Below are 25535 nucleotides of genomic sequence, written 5' to 3'. Positions count from 1 at the left end.
GTGGGGTTGGGGGGCATCCTGCCCGCTCTGGCTCAACACTTACAAGCTGCAATGCCCCCGGTGGGCAGGTCTTCCCCTCTGGAGGGAATGCTCCATGAGCGCAGAGACGCCTTCGATCACTGAAGGAGCAAATTTAAGCAGCATCAGGGGAGGGTGTGGTGAGTCCCCAGGTGCCAGGGAGCCGCTCTTTGGCAAACACAGTCAGAATGGCTTGTTCCTCGCCGTACAAGGAGCTGGCGCCTGGAGCTCAGATGCTGCCTGGAACGCTGGTGGGGTTGGAGGTTCGAGCTCCACTGCCCACCCTCAAACCCCTGAGCTCCCCAGTTGGCAGACAGGAACCCACCCAGGCTCCCGAGGCCTCTGATTTCCTCTGGATGGTGAAAGGGTAGGCAGGACCAAGGTGGCTGGTTCTGGGAGGTGTAAGGGAAACCTTCAGAGAAAAAAGTCTTTGTATTTACAACTCCCCAGGGCTGTGGCGGATGGAGAGGCTCGAGCCATAGGTGGTGCCTTGGGCAAGTCTTTGCCTGGCCTACTCCTTCTGAGTGAGCACAACTCTTTGAGTCTGGAGCACACATTCCTCTGCCAGGGGTCCACCATCACTCCCTTGATGAGGATCATCAGCAAAGCTCTTCAAGAAAGGGAGGTGGAAGATGATTTGTATGCAGAACAGCCCACGTAGGACTCAATCTTTTGTGTTAAAAGAGGGAGAAAACAAGAACACATGTGTATATACGTTGGTACGGAAACTCTGGAAGAAGCCGTGGTCAGTGGTACCTTGAGGGGTAGGTGGGTACTGGATTTGGGGGGCAGTGGGGGGGGCAGAGACATTTTACTGTATGTGTTTACATATGTATTTGAATCATGTGCATGTATTCAAAATTTTAAATAAAAAACAATAGCAATAAAACAGAATATTCATTTTAAAAAAGATGATAGGCAGAAACGGGAGGTGGGCGAGGCTCCCTTTGAGGAGGGGCTGAGCCACAAATCACTCTCTGCGGGCCCCTCAGTGCTGACCCCTTCCCGGGACTCCCGTGCCGCAGGCCCTGGACACCTGTGTGTCTCCTTTTGCTGCTTTCTGGGGAGGCTCCTGGCCTCCTGTAGCTGCACCAGGATTCCCTGGCCTGGCAGCCTCACCTCGGCTTACGGTGGGCCGGGGCCTGGGGACTTCCCTTGTGGAGGGACTGTCCAGAACCCTGTCTTCCCGGCCAGGCCAGCTTGGGGCTCCGTGTCCCTGAGCAGTGATGTGAACTTGCTTCTACCATCCCACGAGCAAGGGTGTGATCCGAGGCAATGACGGTGAGAGCTTAAAAGGCCGTCATTGTTCCGTCAACCTCTTCACTGAGCAATGGGGATCCTGCGCTCTGGAAGGTGAGGTGACTTCCCCACAGCCATGCACAAGCTGTTATCTGTACAGAGACGACCCATACGCTGGGACGAATCACCCAGACCCATCTCTGGGAGTTTCTATTCCTGTAGACACCTGCAAGTCACAGCATGCTTGGCCTGTAAAAATAGCCCATGCCTTGGTCTCTAACGGGGTCTCCTGTCCCTCCTGGGCAAGGGAGCTGAATCTGCCAGGCTGCCTTTCAGCCCGGACTTTCCTGAGTGACTGGAAGCTGCAAGGCTACCCAGGGCCCATGGGTGAGTCTCAGATCTCCCAACGTGGAGATGAGAGGCCCTGGGGAAATCTTTGCTTGCAGGGCCCTCCGGAGCTGTGTGGCCCAAGGCTGACCCAAATCGCCGTGGAGAAGCCGGGGCTGGGGAGCGGCGTGGGGCCCAGCATAGCAGGGACCCCCCCTGCTGACTGTCCGTGAAGACACTCAGGCAGGGGCTGAGGTGCCCCCCCGAACTGGGCCCTGAGGCCCTCCCGGCCCGCGAGTCCTAAATACAAATGTGTCCAGCACCATCCTCCTCTCTGGGGGCAGTTGTTCTGAATCCTAAACCCCAGGAGCGCGGGAAGCCATGGCGGCCTCTTTCAGTTGCTGGCTGTCCCTGGCTGACACCCAGCTTAGAACATCTGCTGTGTGACAAGCTTCCTTCTTGTCCAAAGGCTCCTCCTGCCTCTGCTCACGCCCTGGTTCTTGTGCAGTGCAGACCCCCCGAGAGGGCCAGAGTGCGGATCCTCTTCCTGGAGACGTGTTCCGCATGCCCCACTCTAGTTCCACTTAGAGGGAGGCAGCCCCGCAGAGCCCCTCTCCAGACCGAGAAGAAACCCCTCTGCCAGATAAGGCTGACACTGTGGCCACTCGAAGAGCAGCTGGTCCCACCCCCTCATTTCGCTGATGAGAAAGCTCAGCCCTACAGAGGGAAGTGAGTCTCTCCAGAGCAGGTTGGCGACCAAGCTGCGAGGAGAAATGACATCTCACAGCTCGCTCAGCTGCACCGCACCACCAGCAGGTAACAGCCCCCGGGCCACTTAGAAAAACAGAAGGACGGAGCCACAGACTGACCTTGCTCTCATGAACTGCGGGTGACTTTCCTGAGGTCAGCAGGGCCTCCATGGCCTGGGCTCTGTCCACACCTGCCCCAGCTCTGTCCACACCGTCCCAGATGGCAGGGGCAGCGGCTGCCTCCGTGACAACAGCAGTGGCAGGCAGAGGGCTGGCTTGTCCCTGATTCTTGGTGACATTTTCTACGAACCCTCAACTTCCTCCTGGTTTGACTCAGGGTTGCAGCATCTTGCCGGGGTGGGGAAACCTCACCGTAGGCAGCCCAGGAGGCTTCTCCAGGGGAGCTTGGCTTGCGTGCCGTCACCCTCATTGGCCCAGCTCCCTGTTCCACCAGAATCAGGCAGGGAAAGCACCAAGAGCCCAAGATGACACACTTTCAGGAGTCACCCTGCAACCCCTGAGCAAGGTGCTTGTTGCTTGGTAGCCCAGGCCAGCCGCTTGCCAGCTGTGTAACTCCCCTGGCCTCAATGTACCTCTCTGGGGAATGGGAGTAATAATTGTTTTTTTCTCACAGGGCTCTTGAGGGCAGTAAGTAACAGGAATTGCTTGCCCCCCCAGTAACCACCCAGGAAGCTTTGACTGCTGTTGTATGTTATAACTGGATTATTCTCGAACCCTAACCAAGTGTCTCTTGAAGAGGCCGGGAGGGAAGATACAGCAGCATGGAGAACCCTGAGAATTCTAGATTCTTTCTTGAGAGTGGAGGTGGAGAACGCGAGGTCAGGAGATGTCTGAGGACAGCCTGGGTGAGGCTTTGTGCTGCCCAAGGTGGTGGGGCTGGGGGCGAGGGTGTGCAAGGTGCTGCCTGGAGCTCAGGGAAGGCTCGGGGCTCCTCTGGTTCTGACCGATTGTCCCCATCCCAAAGGGAACAGCTGTCACTCTGGAGCTGCCGCAGACCAGGTCGTTCACTCGTTCCCCCTTTCATTTAATAAGACCTTCCCCAGCGACTTTTTATGTGAGCCATGGTGATCTAAGGGTGCAGGAGACCTGGTCCTTGTCCTGGGTTTGCTAGAGGACGGCAGGGACACTCCCGCATGGTACACAGATGACCTCCACTTGGCCATGTCAGGGAAATCACATTGGATGACGCAGCTGGATCAGGAAAGTGGACATATGAAGAAAGGGATGGGTTTCTAGGAGGGGAGGGGAGAGTCTGAGGGAAAAGGGTATGTCAGGTGGAGCCAGGCATGCAGAGGAGTGAGGAAGGGAGGCTGGGAGCTCCTGGACATACCCGGTACTCTTGCTGGTGATGCTGGTGGGGTGCCGGGGTGGGGAGAAGATGAAGGCGAGACTCAGAATGTGAGTTCCAGCGAGGCCCCTTGCTACCTGTTTGACCTTGGGTAGACGCGCTAGCTTCTCTGAGCCCCACTCTCCTTATCTGTAAAATGGGCATAATTATCACAACATCCCAGGAATGTACTGAGTTCCCTCCGCAGAGCACTTAGCACCCAGCCGGCTACATCTCAAGTCCCTGAGCTGGCCCACTCCAGCACCACCAAGCTCAGAGTGCAGCTCCAGCAAAATTCTGGGGTCAGGGAGAGTGTCTATGTGCTCTGTCCCCCCTGCGTCCTGTTCCTTCTTGCATCATGTCCCCCAGAAGCCCAGCTCAGGCACAGGCAGATGAATTTATTCCCACTATGGTGTTAGTGGCAGATAACTATAGCCAAGCAACTATTATACTCCAACTGTGGCCTTCAACACTGCACCCCTGGGATTTCAGGTGAGGAACCTGGATGCGGACAACACTGGTCCAGGGGACATTCCTCCTCAAACTATGTCCCTCAGGCTGTACCAACTCTGCTCAGCCACAGGCTGGCCCTCCCATCTCTGCGTGGCTCGTACCACCAGTTTCGTGCAAATGGGGTATCGCAGTGCGTGAGAGAGGGGCATCTTGGCCTGCAAACCTCTTAAGTTTGCATTCTTCCTGTTGCTTATGTTTCTGGAAAGTCCAGGCCACCAAGGGAAGGAAGGTTGGCTTGGTCTGAGCCACGCAGCAGTTTAGATGCTCCGGTTATGCAGGCATAGGCTCGGGGCTGCCCGAGTAGGAAGGACAGATGGGCTGCCCTCATCTGTCCTTGAAGGTGTGGGCAGATGGGGGTACCACAGGGCACAGGCAGCTGCTGGAATTACAGCCCAGAACAAGGCCAAGTTGGCAGTAAGAAAGCCAGCTTGGTGAGGCCCCGGGCTCCCCGTTCACAGGGCTGAGCAGGGCTATTCAGATGAGAGAACCCAGACGGAGGCCCCACAGCTAGCCACAGCCAGGAGCAGAGCTGAGGCCTCTGGACACCCAGCCCCATCCCTTTTCGCTACGGGGTATTTTCTCTCCTCTTCATAAAGCACTAGAAAATATTAACATATTGACAGAAAGTTCCATTTCGGGGCTAAAAAAACCCCAGAAAGCCCTCTACCTGCGTGAATTCCCTTGACAACATTCTGGATAAACAGGTCTCCTGCCTTTGCTTGCATACTTCTGGTGACAGAGAGCTCACTATATGGAAGGTTGCTCTGTCTGCTTTCAGACACTCCAGTGGCAAGACAGGTCTGCTTTCTACAGCATCTGGAACCCATTCCTTTTACAGCCCCGTGGAGTCACACAGTGGAGCGTGTCCTGAGCATTGGAGGTGCTAATATATCTATTCTTTTATAGATTTTGAGCAACTGTAGTCCTTTCTATGTATTCTCCTGTGTTGTGGTTTCCTGGCCCCTCCACATGCAGCCCCAGCGGACAGACAGCCTCTGGTGCATGGGTGATCAGAGCAGTACAGGGGCCACTGTCACCCCATCTTCCTCTTCTAGGTGCTCCAAGTGTATGAGGTGCACCTCATTTCTCATCTCCTTTCCTATTTACAAGAATACTTAGGAATTCCCATTTTCCTTGAAGCTGTGACTACATCCGTGTTTTGTGTATAAATATTTGTTCCTTTCCAATATTTCAGGAACGCCCTTCTGATTTTATCTCTGACTCATATTATTTAAGACACGATTTAAGAGAATGTGTAGCAATGTCTATTACGTATTATTAATATCATGGTGATGCAGCAGAGGGTTGAGTTTTCTTTGTGGTCTGAGAAAGGAGAGTAGAACTGCCATTGCATTGCAGTCCTTGGCTGCGCCCAGAGATGGGATAAATTTAGCGAAAGACTCTTGTCATCTTCCAAAGAGACTGTATACCCTTGATTTATGATGTAGTCTTCACTGATCTGCTAGTTCTACCTTATTAACTGGGCTGTTTAGAGCTCTAAATTTCTCTGTCTACTTGATCGATGCTATTCTAAGAGGGGAACATTAAGATCTCCACAATATTTCCATTTCGACTTCTTTTTTGCATTTCTGGCACGTTCCCGTTATGTCCTTCTTTGCTATGCTCATCGGAACATAAACTGAGTGTTTTATGTTTTAATTATTGATAACTTTTACCTTTGTGGAGTCTCCTTGTTACTTTCTCAATTCTTTTCACTAAAAATAATTACTTTGTCGTTATTAGCTTCTTTTCTAGGGTTCCGTGTGCCAGATAAACTGTAGATAATCCTATCATTTTACTGTCTGTGCCTTTTTGTTTTCTCTGTATTTCTTATTGGCAAAAGATGATTGGGTTTTGATTTTTTTCATGGATGCACCTTTTTGTGAGGAGTGTTGTAATTGTTCGGAGTATTATAATTATGTTTTAATTGTTACATCTGTGTAAGCCTCTGGGGGTTGCCCCTCTGCTTTCTATACTGAGACATTGCAGTTTTTTCACTTTCAGTTTCTATTGTGAATTTTCTCTTCCTTTTGTCCCTTTAAAATAGACAAGATAATTTAACCTAAATATCCACTTTAGAAAATAGTCAAGTTTTAACTTCTACGTTTGTTTCTATTAATAGCTCTCCGAACTTTGGGAGAATTATGTTTAAATATCTTCCCTTCTTTCACCCGCTTTTCATTGTCAGTGTGGCTTTTTTGGTCTCTTTTATATTGGTCTTTACTCTCTATGTTATGCACAATTTTTATGATGCAATGGCTGACCTGTGAACAGATGAAACTTTTCTCTTTATTGTGGATCGGGGTCTTCTGGCTATTTTCTCATTTCTTAGGGGCACCTGTTTTCTCAGCTGTCACTTCCAATTCTCTGTCACTTCATGCTTTTTTCCCAGGTCCCTCGGATGCTACATGTTGAAATGTTCGTCTTTGACCCGGCAAGATTTACGCCCCATCAGCTGAACACTGGTTAGCTCATGTATTTCTTTAAATTTGGTGTAAACTTCCCTCTTGCCCCCGCAGTGCCTCAAACACATACCTAGACTTTTCTTCTTTTAAGGGAAAGTCAAAAGCTATTCTTATTTTTCTCCTTTTTCCCCCAGCATTTACTACAATTAAAAAAAAATTACATTGTTTTCATATTATCATTAATTAATTAGAAAAATTTACCAAAAAAAAAAAAAAGGCAGAGAGAAATAAAGATAAAAGATGTAGAAATCAGCCACCATGTAACTGTTAGAATGCAACCAATGTTTGGCATATGGAAATTTTTTTCTAGGTTTTTTTCCCCTATGCGTGGGTTTCTTAAAATCATAGTTGAAATCGTTCTGAACATATAATTCTGTAGTTTGTGGGTTTTTTACTTAACATAGTCAGCATAAACGTAACATAGGCAGACAGAAAAATTTTCCATCGAGTAGATTTACCGTAGTGAAATTGAGCTTTTGTGGGCATTTAAATGTGTATGTGTATTTTTTGCAATCAGAAAAAACATGTTAAAGTGAACATATTTCTGTACACAATTTTTCCTTCTTTTGCATAATTTACTTAAGGCAAGTATTCAGAATCACTGGATGAAAGACTAATAAGATTTCTATGGCTTGTAATATAAGCTATCAAATCCCTGAAGTTGTGCACTAATTTGCGTGTTCATCAGCATATCAGAGACTGTTTCACAGAACCCTTGCCAACTTCTTCGTTAATTTGATGAGTAAAAATTTTATCTCTTTGTAAATCTTCTTCTGAGAACTATCTTTCTATCTGTGTCCTTTGCCTGTTTATCTATTGCGGGTCTTGATATTATATATTTTTTAATATTCTTCATAAGAAAGAATGTCATTTATCTAATCATATGTTGCATTTTCTTTCCTCCAGTATAGTATTTGATGTTAAAATTTTTTAACAAAAAGAAGTTTTCTAATTTTGTGCAGTCAAACCTGTGCTGTCTATTTTCTGATTCTTGTGCCTTTCAGTCATTTTAAGTTGAAAGAGATTTTCCCTCCACTGGCTTTCATAAGTTTGTCTACTAAATTTTCATCTAGTTTGTCTATGGTTTGATTTTTTGAAATTTAATTTATTAATAAATTTGGAATTTCTTTTGCTATATGGTGTGAGATGAGGATCTAAGTTGGGTTTTACCCCCAAATTGTTCACTGATGTATCAACATCATTTATTGACGAAGCTTTCTGTTTGTATTATTGATTTTTGGGCATGCCTCATTTATTCTTATTTCTGTTAATTGCCTTGTGTATTCCCTGGAACTTGTGGGTGTTGGCAAGTATCCGATTTCAACAAGATTGCCTTTATTTTTTTGTACCATTAAATACAAAGTTGACCATTGATGTGAACAAGTTACTCTATATCATGTGTAAGAAATATCCTTCTATTCTTTCATTTAAATGACTTTGTGGAAAAACTACTGATACGATCAGGTGGCTTTTCATTTTTGCATTAATGATGTAATACACAATATTAATAGATTTCCTGACATTGAAATGGTCTTACATCTCTATGATAAGTCTGATTTGGTCAATGATTATTTATAATTTTCATATACTGACTTCTACCTGGTAATATTCTAATTAGGATGTTTGCATCTATATTCACAAGTGTATTTGAGCAATAGTTTTTCTGTTTTGTGCTACATTTGTCCATTTTGGTATTCGGGTAAGTTAGTTTCATAAGAGAAATTCACTAATACTATCTTATGTACTGAAGCTGTTTATAGAGTACGAGAATTATCTGTTCCTTGAAATTTTAAATAAACTAGAGGCTGTTTAAGAGTAATTCTTTGATAACATCCTCAGTTTCATTCATGGTTGTTGGTCTAATCAATATTTATTGTGTCAACTCTTGTATTAATTGTGGTAAATTATGCCTTGCTCCCAAATCATCAATTACATCAAGGTTTTTAACTGGATTAAAGCACAAGTTATAAGGTGGTGGTTTCTTATTTTTTTCCCTTCTCTCCATCTAAACTTAATGCCTTCTTTCTTATTTCTAGTTATGATCATCGAGTCTTTTTTCTCAATAATAGTTGTTAGAGACATACGTATTGTCTAGTCTACTGTTTAGGACCCTCCCCCCGCCCGCCCAAGGAACCAGCTATTAAATTTATTGATTCTGGTATTTTCCTCTTTTCTAATTCATGTATTTCCGCTTTTATCTTTATAAAATTTTCCCTGATTTCTCTACGACCTTTTTGTTCTTTTTTCCAAATGCTCAAGGTGAGTGCTTAGTTCATTTGTTTAGTTTCCTTTTTTAAAAACAGATTAAAGCTGTTAAGGTTTTTTATCTCTAAGATAGTTTTGGCTGTAGCCTGTGAATTTTTTCTTTAAACAACTAATCCAGAAAGTTCTTGTCATTCTTGATTATATCCTATGTGTTTTGTTTTGTAGTTCTGACTTTATTTTTAAAGAGCCGGTTCTATTTTTCATTTCCTAGGTTTCTGTGCATTGTGGTCAGAGAATAGAGCCAACGTAATTTCTGCTTTTTTTTTCAATGGAAAGTTTTGTTCTTACTAGGCAGATAATTCATTTTGGCAACTGTTTCTTGGATATTTGAGGAAAAAAGTGCGTTACCTATTTGTTTAAAACCAAATCCTAGAGCTACTAATTAAATTGTATTCGTTATATTATTTATGTAAATCTATATCCTAATCTATATTTTGCCTACTTGATCTGCTCAAATCTATAATATACTAAAGTTTGCCCCTACAATGTGTCTTTGCCAATGGTGCTTTAAATTCTAATAATTTTACTTTATATATTTTTATGAAATGTCATACAGTGCATAAGATTACTATATTTGCCTTCACAATTTTTCTTTTATTGATATAAAATAACCTTCTTAATCCTGGTGTGTGGCTTTATTCTTAATTTCTACAATGCTAGGTATGAATATTGCCACTTTGACTTTCTTTTCGTTTATATTTGTTTTTATGTCATCATGGGACTTTTACTATGAACATTTCTCTGTCATTAAGTGTGTCCTTCATAAGCAACAAACAGTTGAATTTTTTTCATAGTTGAACCAAATTCTTTATAAAGGAAAGTTGGAATTTTTCATACTTATTGTTATAATGTCTATGCTTAGTTTCTTTTTCCATTCTATTTACTTCTTTGCTATATAGTCTGATTTGTTTGTTTGTTTCTTTTTATCTTCTTCAGTGATTTTGAAGATAGACATCCTGTTTTTAATAGTCAGTGGTTACTTCAAGGTTTGAAAAAAATCTTACAATTTCTGTAATTATCAAAGTAAAAAGCAACCCAGGGCAATAGTTTTTAATTTCCTTTTATGGACTATTTGCTTCGTCCACATCCTGTTACTGTCCACAATCCCCGCCCCCTACAACCCAAGAACATTCTTTCTTCTTTGTTAATTTATCTAAGGTATTACATCTTGTCTTTTTTAAAGGACGCAAACAATCTCTTTTATTGTTTTTTCTTTTAATTTTAAATTTGTAACTATATTCATCATAACTTAAGTCTCTTTCTACGTTCTTCGCGCTTTTAATGCTCAGCACCAAGCTTTTCCACCTTGATGTTGTCCTTCTTCATTGTTATTATTTCTTGGAGGTCTAACTTTTTGCCTCTTGGAGGCCATTTTTTTCTAGAAGCCACATATACCTGAGGGTGGCTCTCTACGATCTTCACACCTGAACAGCAACCCAACTGGGTATGAAATTCTTGCATCCAAATTTTCTCTCTCAAACCTCTTCTAGTGTTAATTATTTTCTCAGAGAGGTCTCTAAGGAACTTGGTTTGTTTATTCACAGATGTTTGTAAGATTCTGTATTAACGACATTTAAAGACGAAAGTGGAACATCTGGGAGAGGCTCTCTCTCCATAAATTTTGCATGAAACACGGCTCCTCTAACCCAACTTCTCATCTTCTCTATTGTTCGATTCAGCCCCACCTCTCAGGCACCAAGCTGCTGATGACCAACAAAGGTCATCTTGGCCCCTTCAGGTCTATTCATAGACCCCATTTACTTGGCCCATGACCTTTCCGCATTCAATTCTATTTCCCTCCTGGTACGAGGCTGGGACCAGGGCCCATTCAAATCCTCCATGAGGCAAAGGGACCCATCATCCCTGCTGAAGAAAGATAACACACTACAGATGGTCCTGCTGGGAATGGTAATTGGGAATGGCCCCACTGCTGCCTGTGACACACTAATCAGATTCCAACATAAATGGAGGCATTGGGACAGCCTGTGTGCTGGCTATCAGGTGGCTGCTCCAACCTCCCTTCAGGAGAACCTACTGCCTGCTGGGAGCACCGGTAACTGACAGCCCAGCTCTGCCCTTAAGCTCTAGAGTGATGATGATGCTGGGGCCATGCTTTCTTTGGGCTGCTTCCAGCTAATGACTGAGCCCGGCAGAGGTACCAGCCCTGGGTGGTTCCTGCTCAACCTGGGACTCCCCCAATGGGCAACCAGTGCTTGGGAACTCCCCATTGGCCTGGCCAAGACGTTCTCAGAGCTGCATTGCGGTCTGAAGCTCTTCCTACCCAGTCCTTCCTTCCTGCTCTCCTTCCACGGGTGTCAGACCTGCTTTGTGGTTTGAAGTCTCTCCCTATCTACTCCTGCTCCCTCTCTCCTTCATCTAGAAGGCATTTCCTCTAATAAATCTCTCAAATGTCTAATACAGTCTTAGCATCTGCTTCTCAGCCCCCCATGCACCCACCTTACAGTGCGACCTATTGATTGGTATGGATCCTGGGTTGGCCAGAACAGGAGCTATCAATGGCTCCACGCAACAGGTCAAGAGTGGGGGGGTTGCTGGTCCCCACTACAAGTGAACTGGTTTTTATTGGCAGCCCATCTTTGAGAAAAATGTTTTATCTCTTGCTGCAGCCTGGAGCCTTTTTATCTTATTCTGGTGAAGTTCCTGATGTTTTCTTTAAAAAGATTTTTAAAAAGATGGTTTCCTTGAACTTTCAGAGGAAATTCAGAGGATTAATTTTTCAGATTCTCTGCTCACTCTGCCATGAGCTAGAAGTATTTTTTTTTTCAACCTAATTTCTTTTTGCCAGCCCTTAGCGTGCTTTCTCTGGCTTCAAAGACTACCATTTGAAAAGTTCCCATTTGAAGTCTGTCAGTGATTCAGATGTGACCTTTAGGATTGACCTACTGGAGAACACCAATAGCTGACTTGTTTCTATTTCCCACACACACACCTGGTACAGTCAATTCAGACAAAGCCCCAGCATCCTAGACTGTATACTTTCCATCAAACCATTTTTATCCCTTTGGTTTTCGTTGGTTTGTTCAATTCAGCCATATTTTGGGTTTGGGTTTATCTTTGAGCATCACTGATTTTTTTTCTTCTTTTAAATTTTTTTAAATTGATGTCGTAACAGTTTATAACGTTGTGAAATTTCAGTTGTACATTATTATTTGTCAGTCACTAGATATATGTGCCCCTTTACCCCTTATGCCCACCCCCAACTCCCTACCCCTCTGAGAACCACTAATCTGTTCTTTTTGCCCATGTATTTGTTTATCTTCCACAAATGAGTGAAATCATGTGGTGTTTGTTTTTCTCTGACCGGCTTACCTCACTTAACATAATACCCTCAAGTTCCATCCATGTTATTGCAAATGGGATGACTTTGTCTTTTTTATGGCTGAGTAGTATTCCATCTTCCACGTCTTCTTTATCCATTCATCAGTCGATGGGTGCTTGGGTTGCTTCCACATCTTGGCTATTGTGAATAAAGCTGCAATGAACATGGGGGAGCATAAGTCTCTTTGAATTGTTGATTTCAAGTTCTTTGGATAAATACCCAGTAGTGGTATAGCTGGGTCATATGGTCTTTCAATTGTTAATTTTTTGAGAAATCTCCTTCCTGTTTTCCATACTGGCTGTACCAGTTTGCATTCCCACCAACAGTGTATGAGGGTTCCTTTTTCTCCACATCCTCTCCAACATTTGTTGTTTTTTGTCCTGGAAATTATAGCCATTCTAATAGGTGTAAGGTAATATCTCATTGTAGTTTTAATTTGCCACTTTAATTCTGGTCTTTTTTTTTTTTTTTGAGGAAGATTGGCCCTGCACTAATATCTGTTGCCAATCTTCCTCGTTTTTCTTTTTTCTCCCCAAAGCCCCAGTACACGGTTGGGTATCATAGTTGTAGAGTTGTAGCTCTTCTATATGGGACACCACCTCAGCATGGCTTGATGAGCTGTGAGTAGATCTGCACCCAGAATTTGAATTGGCGAACTCTGGACCACCGGAGCGGAGTGTGTGAACTTAACAGCTGGGCCACCGGGCTGGCCCCTAATTCTAGTCTTTGATCATCAGCAATGCGCTGGATTCATCCATGGTGTGTGCCTGAGACCCAGCCCCAAACAGATGCCCCAAGTTCCTTTTTTGAAGCTCTTTAAATACAGACGTTTTTGCTCTTTGTGGTTCTTGGTTTTCTGCTGTTGCAGGTGACTTCTGTAAGCCAATTAATTGAGTCTTCCTCTTTGGTGTTGCAACACTTCTCAGTTAGATCTGGATTGAGCTTTTTCCTGCTTTTCTCATCATTTTGGAAATTTATCTTGTTGGTTCCAAGAAATTATCTTGTTGGTTACTCTAGCTATTTTCTGAGATAGGCCTGTGGACGTGCTGGCATATTTAGTCAGGAGGAGACAGCCCACCAGCTTGCTTGTATTTTAGGCATTCTAGGGTAGGAACAGTTAGACCTGGGCTCTACACTGCACAACTCCAGGAGGCGCCATGCACACGGACCACAGGAGTCTAAAGCTTTAGATATGAGGAAATACATTTTCCTGAATCTCTTGTGACATAAACCCATAAGAAAAGTTGACACATAGGAAAGCCACCAAATCAAGTAATGTATGTTTAATGTTTACTACATAGTGCTCAATGGATCACACACACACACACACACATATACACACACACACATATATATTTTTTTCCCCTCTTTTTTGCTAGCAGTTAGAGAGGATTTGGGAATGACATTCTATATGGGGTCTTAAAAATATCCAAATCCTTCCTTCCAAAGGCTCCCAATGGAGCTGTAGTGATGAGAAACAACAGCAGAATAGGAATTCTCTTAGCAATAGCTGTGCAGCAAAGAAATAAGTCACAGGGATGTTTATTGTGGAATTTTTTTGTTTCCCAGTAAAACACTAGGAAATCTAAATGTTCTTCAAGAGGCTACTGGCTAGATGAGTTATGGCATATCCACACAATGGAATGAAATGGTGCCCTTAGAAAGAAAAAGTCGATTCATGGAGGCTGATGTGGAATAAATTCCAAGAAGCATTGTAAAGTGAAAAAGCAAGGAACGGAGCTGTGGGTGTAATATTTTCCAAATTTAAAGAAGAGTCATACATATCCATATATATGTATGTATATGCATATATCTATGTGCATACCCTTGGAAAATTTCTGGAAAAAGTATGCACAAAGCTGTTAACCATGGTTTCTTCTGGAAAGGACATCTGAGACCTTGGGGTACTATAGAAGCTACTTCCCTTTGTTCTTTTGTACTGTTTGAATATCTTATTGAGTGCATAGGATGCTTTTTTTTTTTTTTGTTTGCTGAGGAAGATTGGCCCTGAGCTAACATCTGTGCCAATCTTCCTCTATTTTGTATGTGGGTTGCCACCACAGCATGGCCATCGATGAGTGGTGTAGGTCCACGCCCAGGAACCAAACCTGGGCCGCTGAAGCAGAGCGCGCCGAACTTAACCGCTAGGCCACGGAGCTGGCCTCTAGAATACTTTTTTAGTTAAAAAAAAAACAAGTAGTAAGCTCAGCAAGTAGCTGCGTTGGTCGCCAGAACAGGATTCTCTGTGAAAGACTCTACACCGGCGCCTTCTCCCTGCCACATCTGCCTCCTGGACCTCAGCCCCCACTGCCAGGAAGTCCTGGAGCCAGGGAAAGGCACAATGAGGCCAGGGCCGAACGTGCTCACCCGGCTGCCTGCTGGCGAGGCGGGTAAGGAAGAAGCCAAGCGTGAGTGACCTCTCATACGCAGCTCCCTGTGCCCTCAGGGACGCGTCACACTCAGCATCCAGATTAGTCACGCCAGCAGACCGAGCTCATCTGGACGGGGGAGAGTGGGTGAGAAAGGAGAGAGGTGGGTGCAGGTTTGGTCATGTATGAATTCCCTGCCCAGCAGCACTGGCTCTGGAGGCCCGGGCTGAACATCTCCTGGTTTCCATCTGCTCCCGGGCCACTGTTATGGACTGAATGTTTGTGTCCCCTTCCAAATTCATACGCTGAAACTTAACCCCCAGCGTGATGGTGTTCGGAGGTGTGGCCTTTGGGAGGTTACTAGGTCTTGTGAATGGAGCCCTCACAAATGGGCTCAGTGACCTTATAAGAGAGACCCCGGAGAGCTCTCCTGTCCTCTTTCTGCCATGTGAGGATACAACGAGAAGTCAGCCCTGATCTTGGACTTCCAGCCTCCCGAACTGTGAGAAATAAATGTCTGTTGTTTATAAGCCACCCCATCTGTTGGTACTCTGTTATAGCAGCCCGAACAAAGAGAGCCACCTATCTTGACATAGAACTTCACAATAACATGCACCCCCTCACCCCCAAATTGGCCAGGCTTTCAAGTAACACCTGGGCAGGGTCTGCCCCAGACCCTCATCTTTGGCCTGACTAGAAGCCCTGACTTGTGACCCCCTCTTTGTCTGCTGGCGCCCAGACTCCCCATGCAGCCACACCTGCAGCCTTGGTCCTCTTGTCCCTGAGACCAGTTCTAACTTTCTACCCGTCTAAAGGCCTTTCTTTGCCCCGTGGAGACCTCAAGCCCTCACTCCGTTTTCTCTGGGAATGTTCTTTCTTCCATGTTTCTCCATTTTCTTTCTGGTTTTCCCCTGGAAGTAGCAAGAGGCTGCAGCAGCTCCAGATCTTATATCTTCCCAACTTCAAAATCAGAGAAAGAGCCTCAACCCCCTTCTTAGTAACCCAAGCAAGAGTTTTATTGCTTTTCATTGCCTCTGGGTAGGTCAAATGTCCATCCCTGAACCAACAAATGAACCAATCACTATGTCCAGGGGAACATGATGTGCTGATTGCGACCAGCCCTACAGTCAGGGGTGGGGTCAACTCTGTCCAGTCTTTGGCAATGTGGGTGGGGGAGGGCAGAGGGACAATGCATAAAGAGGAGCTGGGTCCTGGAAACAGCATTTGAACCCCTGATCGAGCTGCAGCTCAAGACAGTCCTGCCGTACTTTTCATGTTTTCAGTCACATGAAATTCTCTCTTTGCTTAAACCAGTTTGGGTCAGGGTTTGTGTCTTTGTTACTACTTTCAACAGAAGGAGTTCTGATTGGAAAAAAAGGAGCAGGCGTTCATGCACAGTTCATTTTTGTAAAAGAAAAAAGGGGTGTGTGTGTGTGTGTGTATACAGAAAGAGAAGGAGAGTGAGTCTGGAATGATACACATAAAAAACTAACAGTGGTTATATCTGGGCAGCAAGATTAGAGGTAATTTTTCTTTCCTGTGTTTTCTAAGTGTTATTCAACAAGTGTGAATTGCTGTGTGATAAAGGGGAAGTGTTTATTATTCTTGACAAAGTCGTTTGAATCCATCACTTTTAGAGAGCGAGAACTTCATCTAATCTACTGTTGACTTTGTAGGAGAGAACATGAGCCACAACGAAAGCCAGCACTGTTCCTTTAGTGACGTGGATGAGCTGATGAAAACCGTGCAGCTGGTGGTCCACATCCCCACCTTCCTCCTGGGCCTACTCCTCAACCTGCTGGCCATCCGAGGCTTCCGCACCTTCCTGAAGAAGAGGTGGCCGGATTATGCTGCCACCTCCATCTACATGATCAACCTGGCTGTCTTCGACCTGCTGCTGGTGCTTTCCCTCCCGTTCAAGACCATCCTGAACCACGTGCAGACTTCCTATCCTTCCTTCTGTACCGTGGTGGAATGCCTCTACTTCATCAGCATGTACGGGAGTGTCTTCACTATCTGCTTCATCAGTCTGGACAGATTCTTGGCCATCCAGTACCCGCTCCAGGCCAGCCACTTCCGGTCTCCCAGGAAGATCTTCGGGATCTGCTGCACCATCTGGGTCCTGGTGTGGGCCGGGAGCATCCCTGTCTACAGCTTCCATGGGCAAGTGGAAAACTACAAATGCTTCCACAACATGTCCGATGGCACCTGGAGTGCCAAGGTCTTCTTCCCCCTCGAGGTGTTCGGCTTCCTTCTTCCCATGTCCATTATGGGTTTCTGTTCCTCCAGGAGCATTCACATTCTGATTGGCCGTCGGGACCACACCCAGGACTGGGTCCAGCAGAAGGCTTGCATATGGACTATCGCAGCCAATCTGGCTGTCTTTGTGGTCTCCTTTCTTCCGGTCCATCTGGCTTTCTTCCTGCAGTTCCTGGTGAGGAATGGCTTCATTGTGGAGTGCGGAGCCAAGCAGAACATCAGCGTGTTCGTGCAGTTGTCCATGTGTTTCTCCAACGTCAACTGCTGCCTAGATGTTTTCTGCTACTACTTTGTGATCAAAGAATTCCGCATGGACATCATGGCCCACCGGCCCTCCAGGGCCCAGCTCGTCCTCCAGGATACCATGACCACCAGGGGCTAAGAAGAAAGACCTGCTCAAAGAAAGGAAATCCTAGCCCTGAATTCCAGTAGTGGATATCCTGTTTCAAGGTTTGGGATATAGCGGGATGATGTGTGGCACATTTACTAATGTGCTTCCCCTTTTGACGCGCATGAACACTGTCTGTGCTATTTATGCCCCAAAGACTTTCTCCAGCACCCAGACAGCTTGACATAAATCACCCAGTATTTGGGGAGCTCTGAAGAACCTAAGAACCAGGTGAATCCTTGATTTCTCAGTCCAAAAAGCATGAAGCAGAAGAATTGAGAAAGAAAATGAGACCATCTGAACAAGGCTGTTTCCCAACTCTCTCCTGTCCTTCTGTTAGACTAGAAGATTCTGGAAGGGAAGAGAGAAAGGAGTTAGGAAAGAGAATCAAGAGGGTTGGTCATTGGTGGAGTGGGTCCTGGCTAGAGAGGGAGCAGTAGGATGGATCAAGCTCGTTTTTGTTTTGGGGATCCCAGGTGGAGCAGACTTGCACTTTCCGGTCCCTCTGGGCTCTGTTGGCCAACAACCTCGCAGAGATGACAGCAAGTGGGGGTGATCGAGGCAAAGCAAGTATGCACAGAGAGCCTTGATTTTCCTATCGGCCTTAGAAAGGCCTGGGAAGCCAGCCAGACCTTCCCGTGCTCACGAAAAGGCTGCAGAAGGACGAGGGGGGCTGGTGTAGAACAGGCTGTGGTGAAGCTGTGGACACTGTAGAAGCAGTGAGGACAGAGTGGAAAGGTGTTGGTGACACCTGAGAGCCATGAGGGGACAGGATACATCTGGGGAGGGAAGGAGACAGGCCAAAGGCTGGAAGTGGACAGCCCCTTCCCCATTGCCATCAGGATGTCACTGCATAGAGTTTTAGCACTGGCCCAGGATGAGGAGAAGCAGTGGAGACCTGCCTGGGAGAGGACAAATTGCTGAACGTGAGCAGCTTGCTATCCTGAACAGCCTGGGAAGTTGTAAATTAGGCTTAGTTTCCTTGAGAATGGTGAACAGGAATCAGGCTTGATTTGGTTTAGCCAGAGGAGAACAAGGAATGTGTGTTTGTCTTGCCCACCTGAGTCCTGGCTGGGCAGCTGGCCACGGTGGCACTGTTCACAGAGGCACTGCCCACAGAGCTGTCCCTCTCCGGTGGCTGGGAGGGAGAAAATGAGTCAGCCAGGAATGGAAGAATGTGCTTGATGGCACGGGGCTCTTGGTAGTTCCTACAAACAATTGAAATCTGTAAACAATTGAATCACGGCTTTGATTGGGCTTCTCTGATGATCCAGAGAAGGAGCAGTAGCAACATCTGAAAGCTTCTGGTGACTTAGCTGCTCCGGAGAGTAAAGTGATTATAAGGATGAACATGGGGTAGTTTTGCAAGACGGAGTGAGTGGGAGGAGAAGGAACAGATGAGACTTAATGTGAACAAGGGAAGGTCTTTAGGGAGAAAAGCAACCACTTTCTACCTGTAGGATGAGAAGCTTCCACTGCCAAGTGGTAGATGGAAGGGAGGGGTGGCCGTGTGGCAGGGGAAAGGAGCGACTTAGATAAAACCTTGAAAGGAGGAAGAGGTGGAGGTTGGATGATTGCCCGAGGCTTGAAGCTTTGGGGCTCTGTGAGGAGGTGGGGGACGGGCAGGAAGGATGAAGGGCAGAGCTGCTTCCTGCCCAAGAATCCCCAACTTGACTGAGAGCCATTGAAGGGCAAGAGCCCCACCTTCTCCTGCCTCCCCCTCAGCCGACTCAGTGGTCAAGTAGCATGCTGTGGGGCTGGAGGGAAGGGTGAGGGAGAAAGTGTCAGTGAAGGGGTGGAAATGATCATGACCAGGACCAGAGGCTGCTGCCCCTCAGACTGGCCTCTAGGAGCCGGCCGCCAGAGTCAGGGGCTGTGCAGACCCAGAGATGAGTCCTGCCCAGCTGCTCCAAGGCCTGGACACCCCTTCTCCACCTATGGGCTGCACTGTCCCGTGGCCATCCTGGACAGAGGCACACCTGTGCTACCGTTAGAAAGCCAGGAAGCTGTTATATCCAGCAGGACATTTGGGCTGAATTGGGGTCAGAGCCCATGGGTGGGTGGAGTTGGGGACCACCCCTCCTCCAATTTCTCTCTTTGCATTGGGTGCTGGGAGCCCGCCTGGTGGAGTTGAGTGGCACCCTTCATGCTGCAATTGTATCTACTAGTGTGCTTAGGGCCAGGCAGGCTTCCTAAGAGAAAAGGGATGGCAGAGCTCTGATCATCCATCATCCCCAGTGATGTTCATAAACATAAAATCTTGTCTTATGGGCAGCATGACCCTGCTCTAGCCAGGTGACAGATAGGGCGAGAGGGGAGTCTAGAGCCATGAGCTGTGTAACTATAAGATGTAGGTCCTTGGAAGTGTAGAGCAGTCTTGGGTTGATGTGACAACTGTGGACCTGACTGTGGGTGAGCCTTGGGAGCCTGACAGATCCCAAAACACTGAGGAGTGGAGAGAGGCCTCTTCTCTCTCCCCATGGCGACCCATCCTGGCCTTCGAGTTATAGAGGGCTCATCAGAGTTCATGAGATTGGGCACAGGTCCAGCGCTGCAGGCCAGGCTGCTCCACAGGGGGGTCCACACTCTGGGCCCAAGCCCAGCCCGCAATCAACAGTCAAGCACAGAAGGGGCAGAGGGCCAGGATCAGGGTCAGGGTTAGTTAGGGTCCTGATGCATGCAAGGGCCCACTCCCACAGCAAGTGGCAGCCAGTGAGTTGGGGAACGCTGAACTTTGTCATGGAAAAGGCTGAAATTCCTGCTACTAAAGCTAGTGGAGGCTTGGAGACATTGTTTGGCCATAAACATGACCTTATTTGTATTCCTAGTCTGGAAAATCCTGAGCCATACCTGTTACATGTACATGCGTGAAACTGGCATAATTAATTGGAAAAAATGATTTGATTAATCTGATTTGCCCAATAAATAGATTCCAATGATGCTGTGTGACCCTGTCTTGGGCTACACTTACTGGCTCCAGAGAAGACCTGGTCTCTGATTGCCCTTTGCAGGTGATCCAACAATCCTGGTCTAAGGGACCAAGAAGGGCCCAGGTGGAAGTAACCACTGGGACACCGAGTATGAGAGCCCAGGGAGCCACCCTCAGGCCTGCCCCAGGAGCATAGCTGGGGCCTGTCCCAGTGGCCAGGAGCCAGACCCTGCAGGGTCTAGTTGCAACTCTCCCCATCCACGTGAGTACTTGGTTCCCTGTGGTAGCAACTGGGCTGTACAGACCCCACAGGACCCGCTGTGGTCCCTCCAGCACTGAGCCCACTGCGCCCTGCTCCTTCCATCTTGTCTCATCACCACTATGACACTGGAGCTGCTTCCAAAGGCCCTGGTTCCTCTGCACACACCGTGTGGTCCAACATAGAGACCTGCTGACCACTAACGTGCTGAAGACACAGGGCCAGTTCTCCGGAAGTCCTCCGCTGGTGACCCTCCATCTCTGACCACCTGTGGAGTGAGTCCAACTCTCCCAGGTTAGATCTGAGTTCTCCTTCATGGCTCCTTGCACGTGAATCCTGCTAACCGATCCAGAGCTCCTGGAAAATGTGAACTGCTAGGTGCTGGCCTGGCCACCCCTTTCTCTTGAGTTCTCCACAATACTGAGCAAAGCCCAGTCATGGCCTGGATGCTGAGGGCTGACCAGGGACATTCTTGTTCCTTGACAGTTGCTATGGACTGAAATGTGTCCCACACAAATCCGTGTGTTGAAGACGTAACCCCCAGTGTGATGGTATTTGGAGGGGGGGTCTTTGGAAGATACTTAGGTTTAGATGAGGTCCTGAGGGTAGGGACCTCATCATGGGATTAGTACCCTTATACGAAGACACACCAGAGCTCTTGCTCTTTCTTTCTTTTTCCACCTGCACACACTGAGGAAAGGCCACGTGGGGGCACAGGCAGAAGGTGGTCGTCTGAAACCCAAGGAGAGAGCCCTCAGCAGACATCAACCCTGCCGGTGCCTTGATCTTGGACTTTCAGCCTCTAAGACCATGAGAAACAAATCTCTGTTGTTAAAGCCATCCAGTCTGTGGCATTTTGTTATGGCAGCTGAGAGCTAATACAACCATCTCCTACTAACCCAGGAGACACCTCACATCTGGGCCACGTCCCCTCAGGGGCAAGGACTGACTCTCCCTTGGGACATTGGCCCCTGGGGAGCATTTGACATGGGGAATGCTAGCCCACAGTGCATTTGTCAACTATATTCCTCTTGAGTCCCTCTCTGGGGACCCTGTGGAGCTGAAAGTCATTATTTTAACGCTATGTAGCTGCCACGGGATACTAATGACATTTGGAATAGTAAGATAGCAGCCTTGTAGCAAGTTGCCGCAAATAAACCATAATTGCAAAAACGCTTGAAATAGCTGAGAGCTGGTAGGCGACTGTGGAGACTAATAGAGGTTAAAAAGGATTTTGTTAATAGATCAGTGAGGAGAGAAACTGAGAAGAGCAATCCGTGTGGGTGTGAGGAGAGTCTGGTGTGCAGAACAGTCATGAAGTAGGAACAGAGGAGTCCCCACATAGCGACTGTGTGGAGATGGTAGAGATGCTCACACCAGACCACCCTCCGCTGATCCTAGAGGGTAGGCTGTGCTGAGGGCAATGACCTTCCAGGGCCAAGGAAAGATGGCCGAGGCCACCCTGAGAACCCCACTGCTGAGGGCACAGGGAACTCAAGACCTACAAGAGGGGAGCTTTTTTTAGAGGGGAGGGAGCACCCCCTGAAACTACATCTCAGCCACCTCTCTCTTTTTTCCTCCTGGAGCTGGCTTCTCTAGTGAGCCCAGGACACAGAGCCATGAATGGGCATCTGAGGGAGTGCATATGGCAGATCAAGGTGGACTCCAGGAGCTTGAAGTGGAAGGACAAACAGATGTCCCTCTGCTCTGGGTCAGCCTGAGCATTCCATCCCCTGCCAAGATCCTGCAAGACATCTCCTCCTCAGAACACTGCTGCAGGAGGGGCTGCACGGCCTTTGAACGTGAGCCACGACCTAACGGTGGCTCTCCGTGCTTTGAAGTCTCGGAGGTAGGATCTGAAGCACTGTCACTTCAAAGCGTGACATCGGTTCTGCTTGGTGGAGGGGCCCCGAGTTCACTTTGAGGCCTCAGACAGCCTTTGTTCTTGGGGCCTCGCTTGAGCAAGTGTAACCAAGACGGTCCCTGTGAGGGGAGGTTGTTGAGACCTGGGGCTCCACGGGGCACCTACAGTCACGCAAAGGCACCCTAGGGTGCAGCTGTGTAATGTCTCTACAAAGCATGTTCCTCTGCGAGAGACCTCTTCTCAAAGGACAGCTTTGGGCTGTACCTCCGTGCAGGCGATGGTGCATGGACACGTGTGCCTGTGCATCTCATTCAAGGCATGTCTCACAGAGGATTGCCTGCGGAGGCCACAAAGAATTTAGGAAAGATATGCAGGGATCGGACCAGCCCTGGCGAAATCCAGACTATCCAAATAGCTCATTCTCATGAGAGAGAGGACGCTCTCTGGTGTCTCTTCTTGTAAGGACACTAATCCTATCGGATCAAGGTCTTACTTTTATGACCTTGTTTTACCTTAATTACCTCCTAAAGGCCCTGTTTCCAAATACAGTCACATTGGGGGTTAGGCCTTCAACAAATGCATTTTGGGGAACACAATTCAGTCCATTGCGTACAAGTTTACTCTGTGACCTGGAGTAAAAGGAGTGTGTGCTTCTGAACCAAATGTAACCTGCTCTGAGCTCATCCAGCTTTACTGTAGGATATTACAGCTCCATCATCTGGGGCTCCCTCCCCCTCCCAGGACCCTGCACAAGTCCTTGGGGCAGTGTCCTTCCATGGCTGCACTATTTGCAGAGGCCTCTGGGTCTCAGGTCACACGGGTCACAGCCACGGTGTCCATTTGGCAGGCCCTTCAATGAGGTGTCCGTGCCACACTGGGCATGAAGCTCCTTCTGCAGCCCCTGAGACCTCAGTGTTAAGTGGTCTTTCTCCTTCAAGCCTGAGGCTGCCTTCAGCGATCCTGGCACTCCGTGGGGAAGCAGATCTTGTCCTGTCTCTTCTCAGGAATCGTGACAGCCCTGTACCTCCCCAGGCTTGGGGGGGTGGTGCTCTACAACCCTCTACATTCCCCGCACAACAATCCTGCAGAGTTTTCTTCATCCGACCTCTGGACACACAGCCTCGCTTCCTTTTCAGGCAGGCAGAAGGGAAGAGACACCTTCCAGTGGTCTCTGGTACTTGTGGTCCTGATGGGCAGGTGCCCTCTGCTGTCTGTGGGTGGAACCACTTTCAACTTCAATTCAATTCAACTGGCATCATATTTCTGAGCAACTACTGTGTGTCCACTCCTCTGTGGGACAAGAAGGACAGAAACGGGGGCTCACGACCGTTCTCAGAGACCCGTGAATACCTGGGGAGCGGAGAACAGGTGACTCCGGAACCCCCGCCAGCTGCAGGCCTTGCTTGTGGCGTGTGGTTTCTAAACTTAAAAAAAAAAAAATTATAACACCAGTTTAAATGGCAGGGCATGGTGGTCTGGTATGTAAAAGGATAAAAGAGGAGTAGCTACGGTGGACGGGTCCCCTGAGCCCCTCCAGAGAAACACCCCCCCCAATCAGCTTCACTAACCTGTGGGCACACAGGGGCATCCCGAGGCCTGTGGTGTGAGTGGCCAGGACTGTGGGGTTCCGGTGGTGCCCATAGGCCCTCCTGACACCTACACCTCCTCCCAATCCCACTCCGTCCTCTCGAGAAGGCCTGGCTTCCCCACCAAGGCTGGAGCCACAGAGTACCCTGCAGGTTGGGTTTCCCGAAAAGATGACTCTGAGCTGGAGCTTAGCATGTAGGAAGTTTATTAAGAAGTGCCCTTGGGACCAACACCTGTGGAGGGAGGGGACAGAAGCGGTGGGGGCAGGTGGAGAAGATGAACTGGGATTCAGGCCCTATGACAGCCTCAGCCAACCCCAGGAGACCTCTGCCGCTGTGAGGTCTGTTTAGAGTCATCCTGAGTTGAAATGAGACCCCGGGCCAGTAGACCCCACATGGCCCAGTCTCAGATGTAGGCCTGGGAAGGGTCACAACCTTGGATAGGTGGCTCCTTGTGCTGAGGGCCTGAGAACAGCTGGGCAACATGTCCTCACTGGAGGGGGGCCTGGGCTGCGCCTTACAGGGTCCACCTAGGGGTGAGCAGGCACAATGCTTGGTGGGCAGCTCAAACCACTGGGCTGGATCTACTCTAGGGGCCAGCTACTTGGGGTCTGAAGCAGGATGGCCGAGTCTGAGGCAGGGTGGGAAGCCACAGAGAGCAGAGCAAGCGACCTTGTTCTGGGAAAGAATGCAAAGTGGGCAGCTGGACAGAGAAAATCCCCAGGAGCAGAGGCAGTGGAGACCCTGGTGCCCAGGTGTGGGGTCTTTAGAGAAGTCAGACCCAGCATTTTTGCCTTGAAGTGTCTTTGAGACTCTTTGAGGGCACGAAGTGTGTTCAGGGCAGAGCCCCACCTCGAGTGGCCAGGCTGATGGGGATGGGGCTGGCCAGTGGGCTTTCTCAGCGCCCATCTGCTGCTTCGTGGCTCCTGGTAACTGGATGCACAGAGGACCAGCTGACAAAGCCTTGGGTACCTCTGAGGTGAGTGAGTGACGCCCGATTCCGGGGATCAAGTGTACACATCACCTACCCAGCGCTCCCTCCTCCCTCAGCTGGGGCACTTGTGGCCTGTTATCGACTGACTATTTGTGTTCCCTCCAAATTCATATGCTGAAATCCTAACCCCCAATGTGACGGTATTAGGAAATGGGGTCTTTGGGAGGTGATTAGGTCATGAGGGCAGAGAGGTCATGAATGGAATTAGTGCCCTTAGGAAAGAGCCCCCAGAGACCTCCCTTGCCTCTTCCTCCAGGTGAAGGCACGGTGAGAAATCAGCAGTCCAGGAACAAGCAGAGGGCACTCACCAGAACCCTACCATGCTACACCCCAATCTTGGCCTTCCAGCCTCCAGAACTGTGAGAAACAAATGTCTGTTGTTTAAGCCCCCCAGTCTGTGGTGTTCTCTTATAGCAGCCTGAGCTGACTAAGACAGGACCCAATTTCTAACTAGCTGTCAGAGCAATTGAGAAAATGCTATTTACCAAAATTCCCCTTCTGAAAGGAAAGTATTTGGGAAAGTCTTTGGGGGTGAAAGTGGGAGAAATTGTTCCAAGAGAGCAAGGGGCCAGAATCCATTGCTTCAGAAAGGGAGGAAGGAGGAAGGGAGACCAGAGAGGGTC

The 25535-nt window shown here is 47.9% G+C and overlaps 1 protein-coding gene across 1 annotated transcript; it reads left to right on the top strand.

Annotated features, from left to right (window-relative positions):
• The first annotated feature begins 2285 nt into the window (after positions 1-2285).
• GPR55 (G protein-coupled receptor 55) lies at positions 2286-20219 on the top strand. The gene is made up of 2 exons (XM_058533185.1): positions 2286-2400; positions 16310-20219. The coding sequence occupies exons 1-2, from the start codon at positions 2286-2288 to the stop codon at positions 17272-17274; spliced, it is 1080 nt and encodes a 359-aa protein (XP_058389168.1). The 3' UTR covers positions 17275-20219.
• The last annotated feature ends 5316 nt before the right edge of the window (positions 20220-25535 follow it).

Source organism: Diceros bicornis, chromosome 37, assembly GCF_020826845.1.
Source record: "Diceros bicornis minor isolate mBicDic1 chromosome 37, mDicBic1.mat.cur, whole genome shotgun sequence".
Classification (NCBI taxonomy): domain Eukaryota; kingdom Metazoa; phylum Chordata; class Mammalia; order Perissodactyla; family Rhinocerotidae; genus Diceros; species Diceros bicornis.
The sequence above is the reverse complement of the archived record's forward strand: the minus strand, read 5'-3'. Positions and strand labels throughout refer to the sequence as shown.

Coding starts and splice junctions, on each gene's coding strand:
- GPR55 (XM_058533185.1), top strand. CDS start 2,286: ATGAGAAAGCTCAGCCCTACAGAGGGAAGTGAGTCTCTCCAGAGCAGG. Junction 2,401..16,309: donor CTGCACCGCACCACCAGCAG/GTAACAGCCCCC, acceptor TTGACTTTGTAG/GAGAGAACATGAGCCACAAC.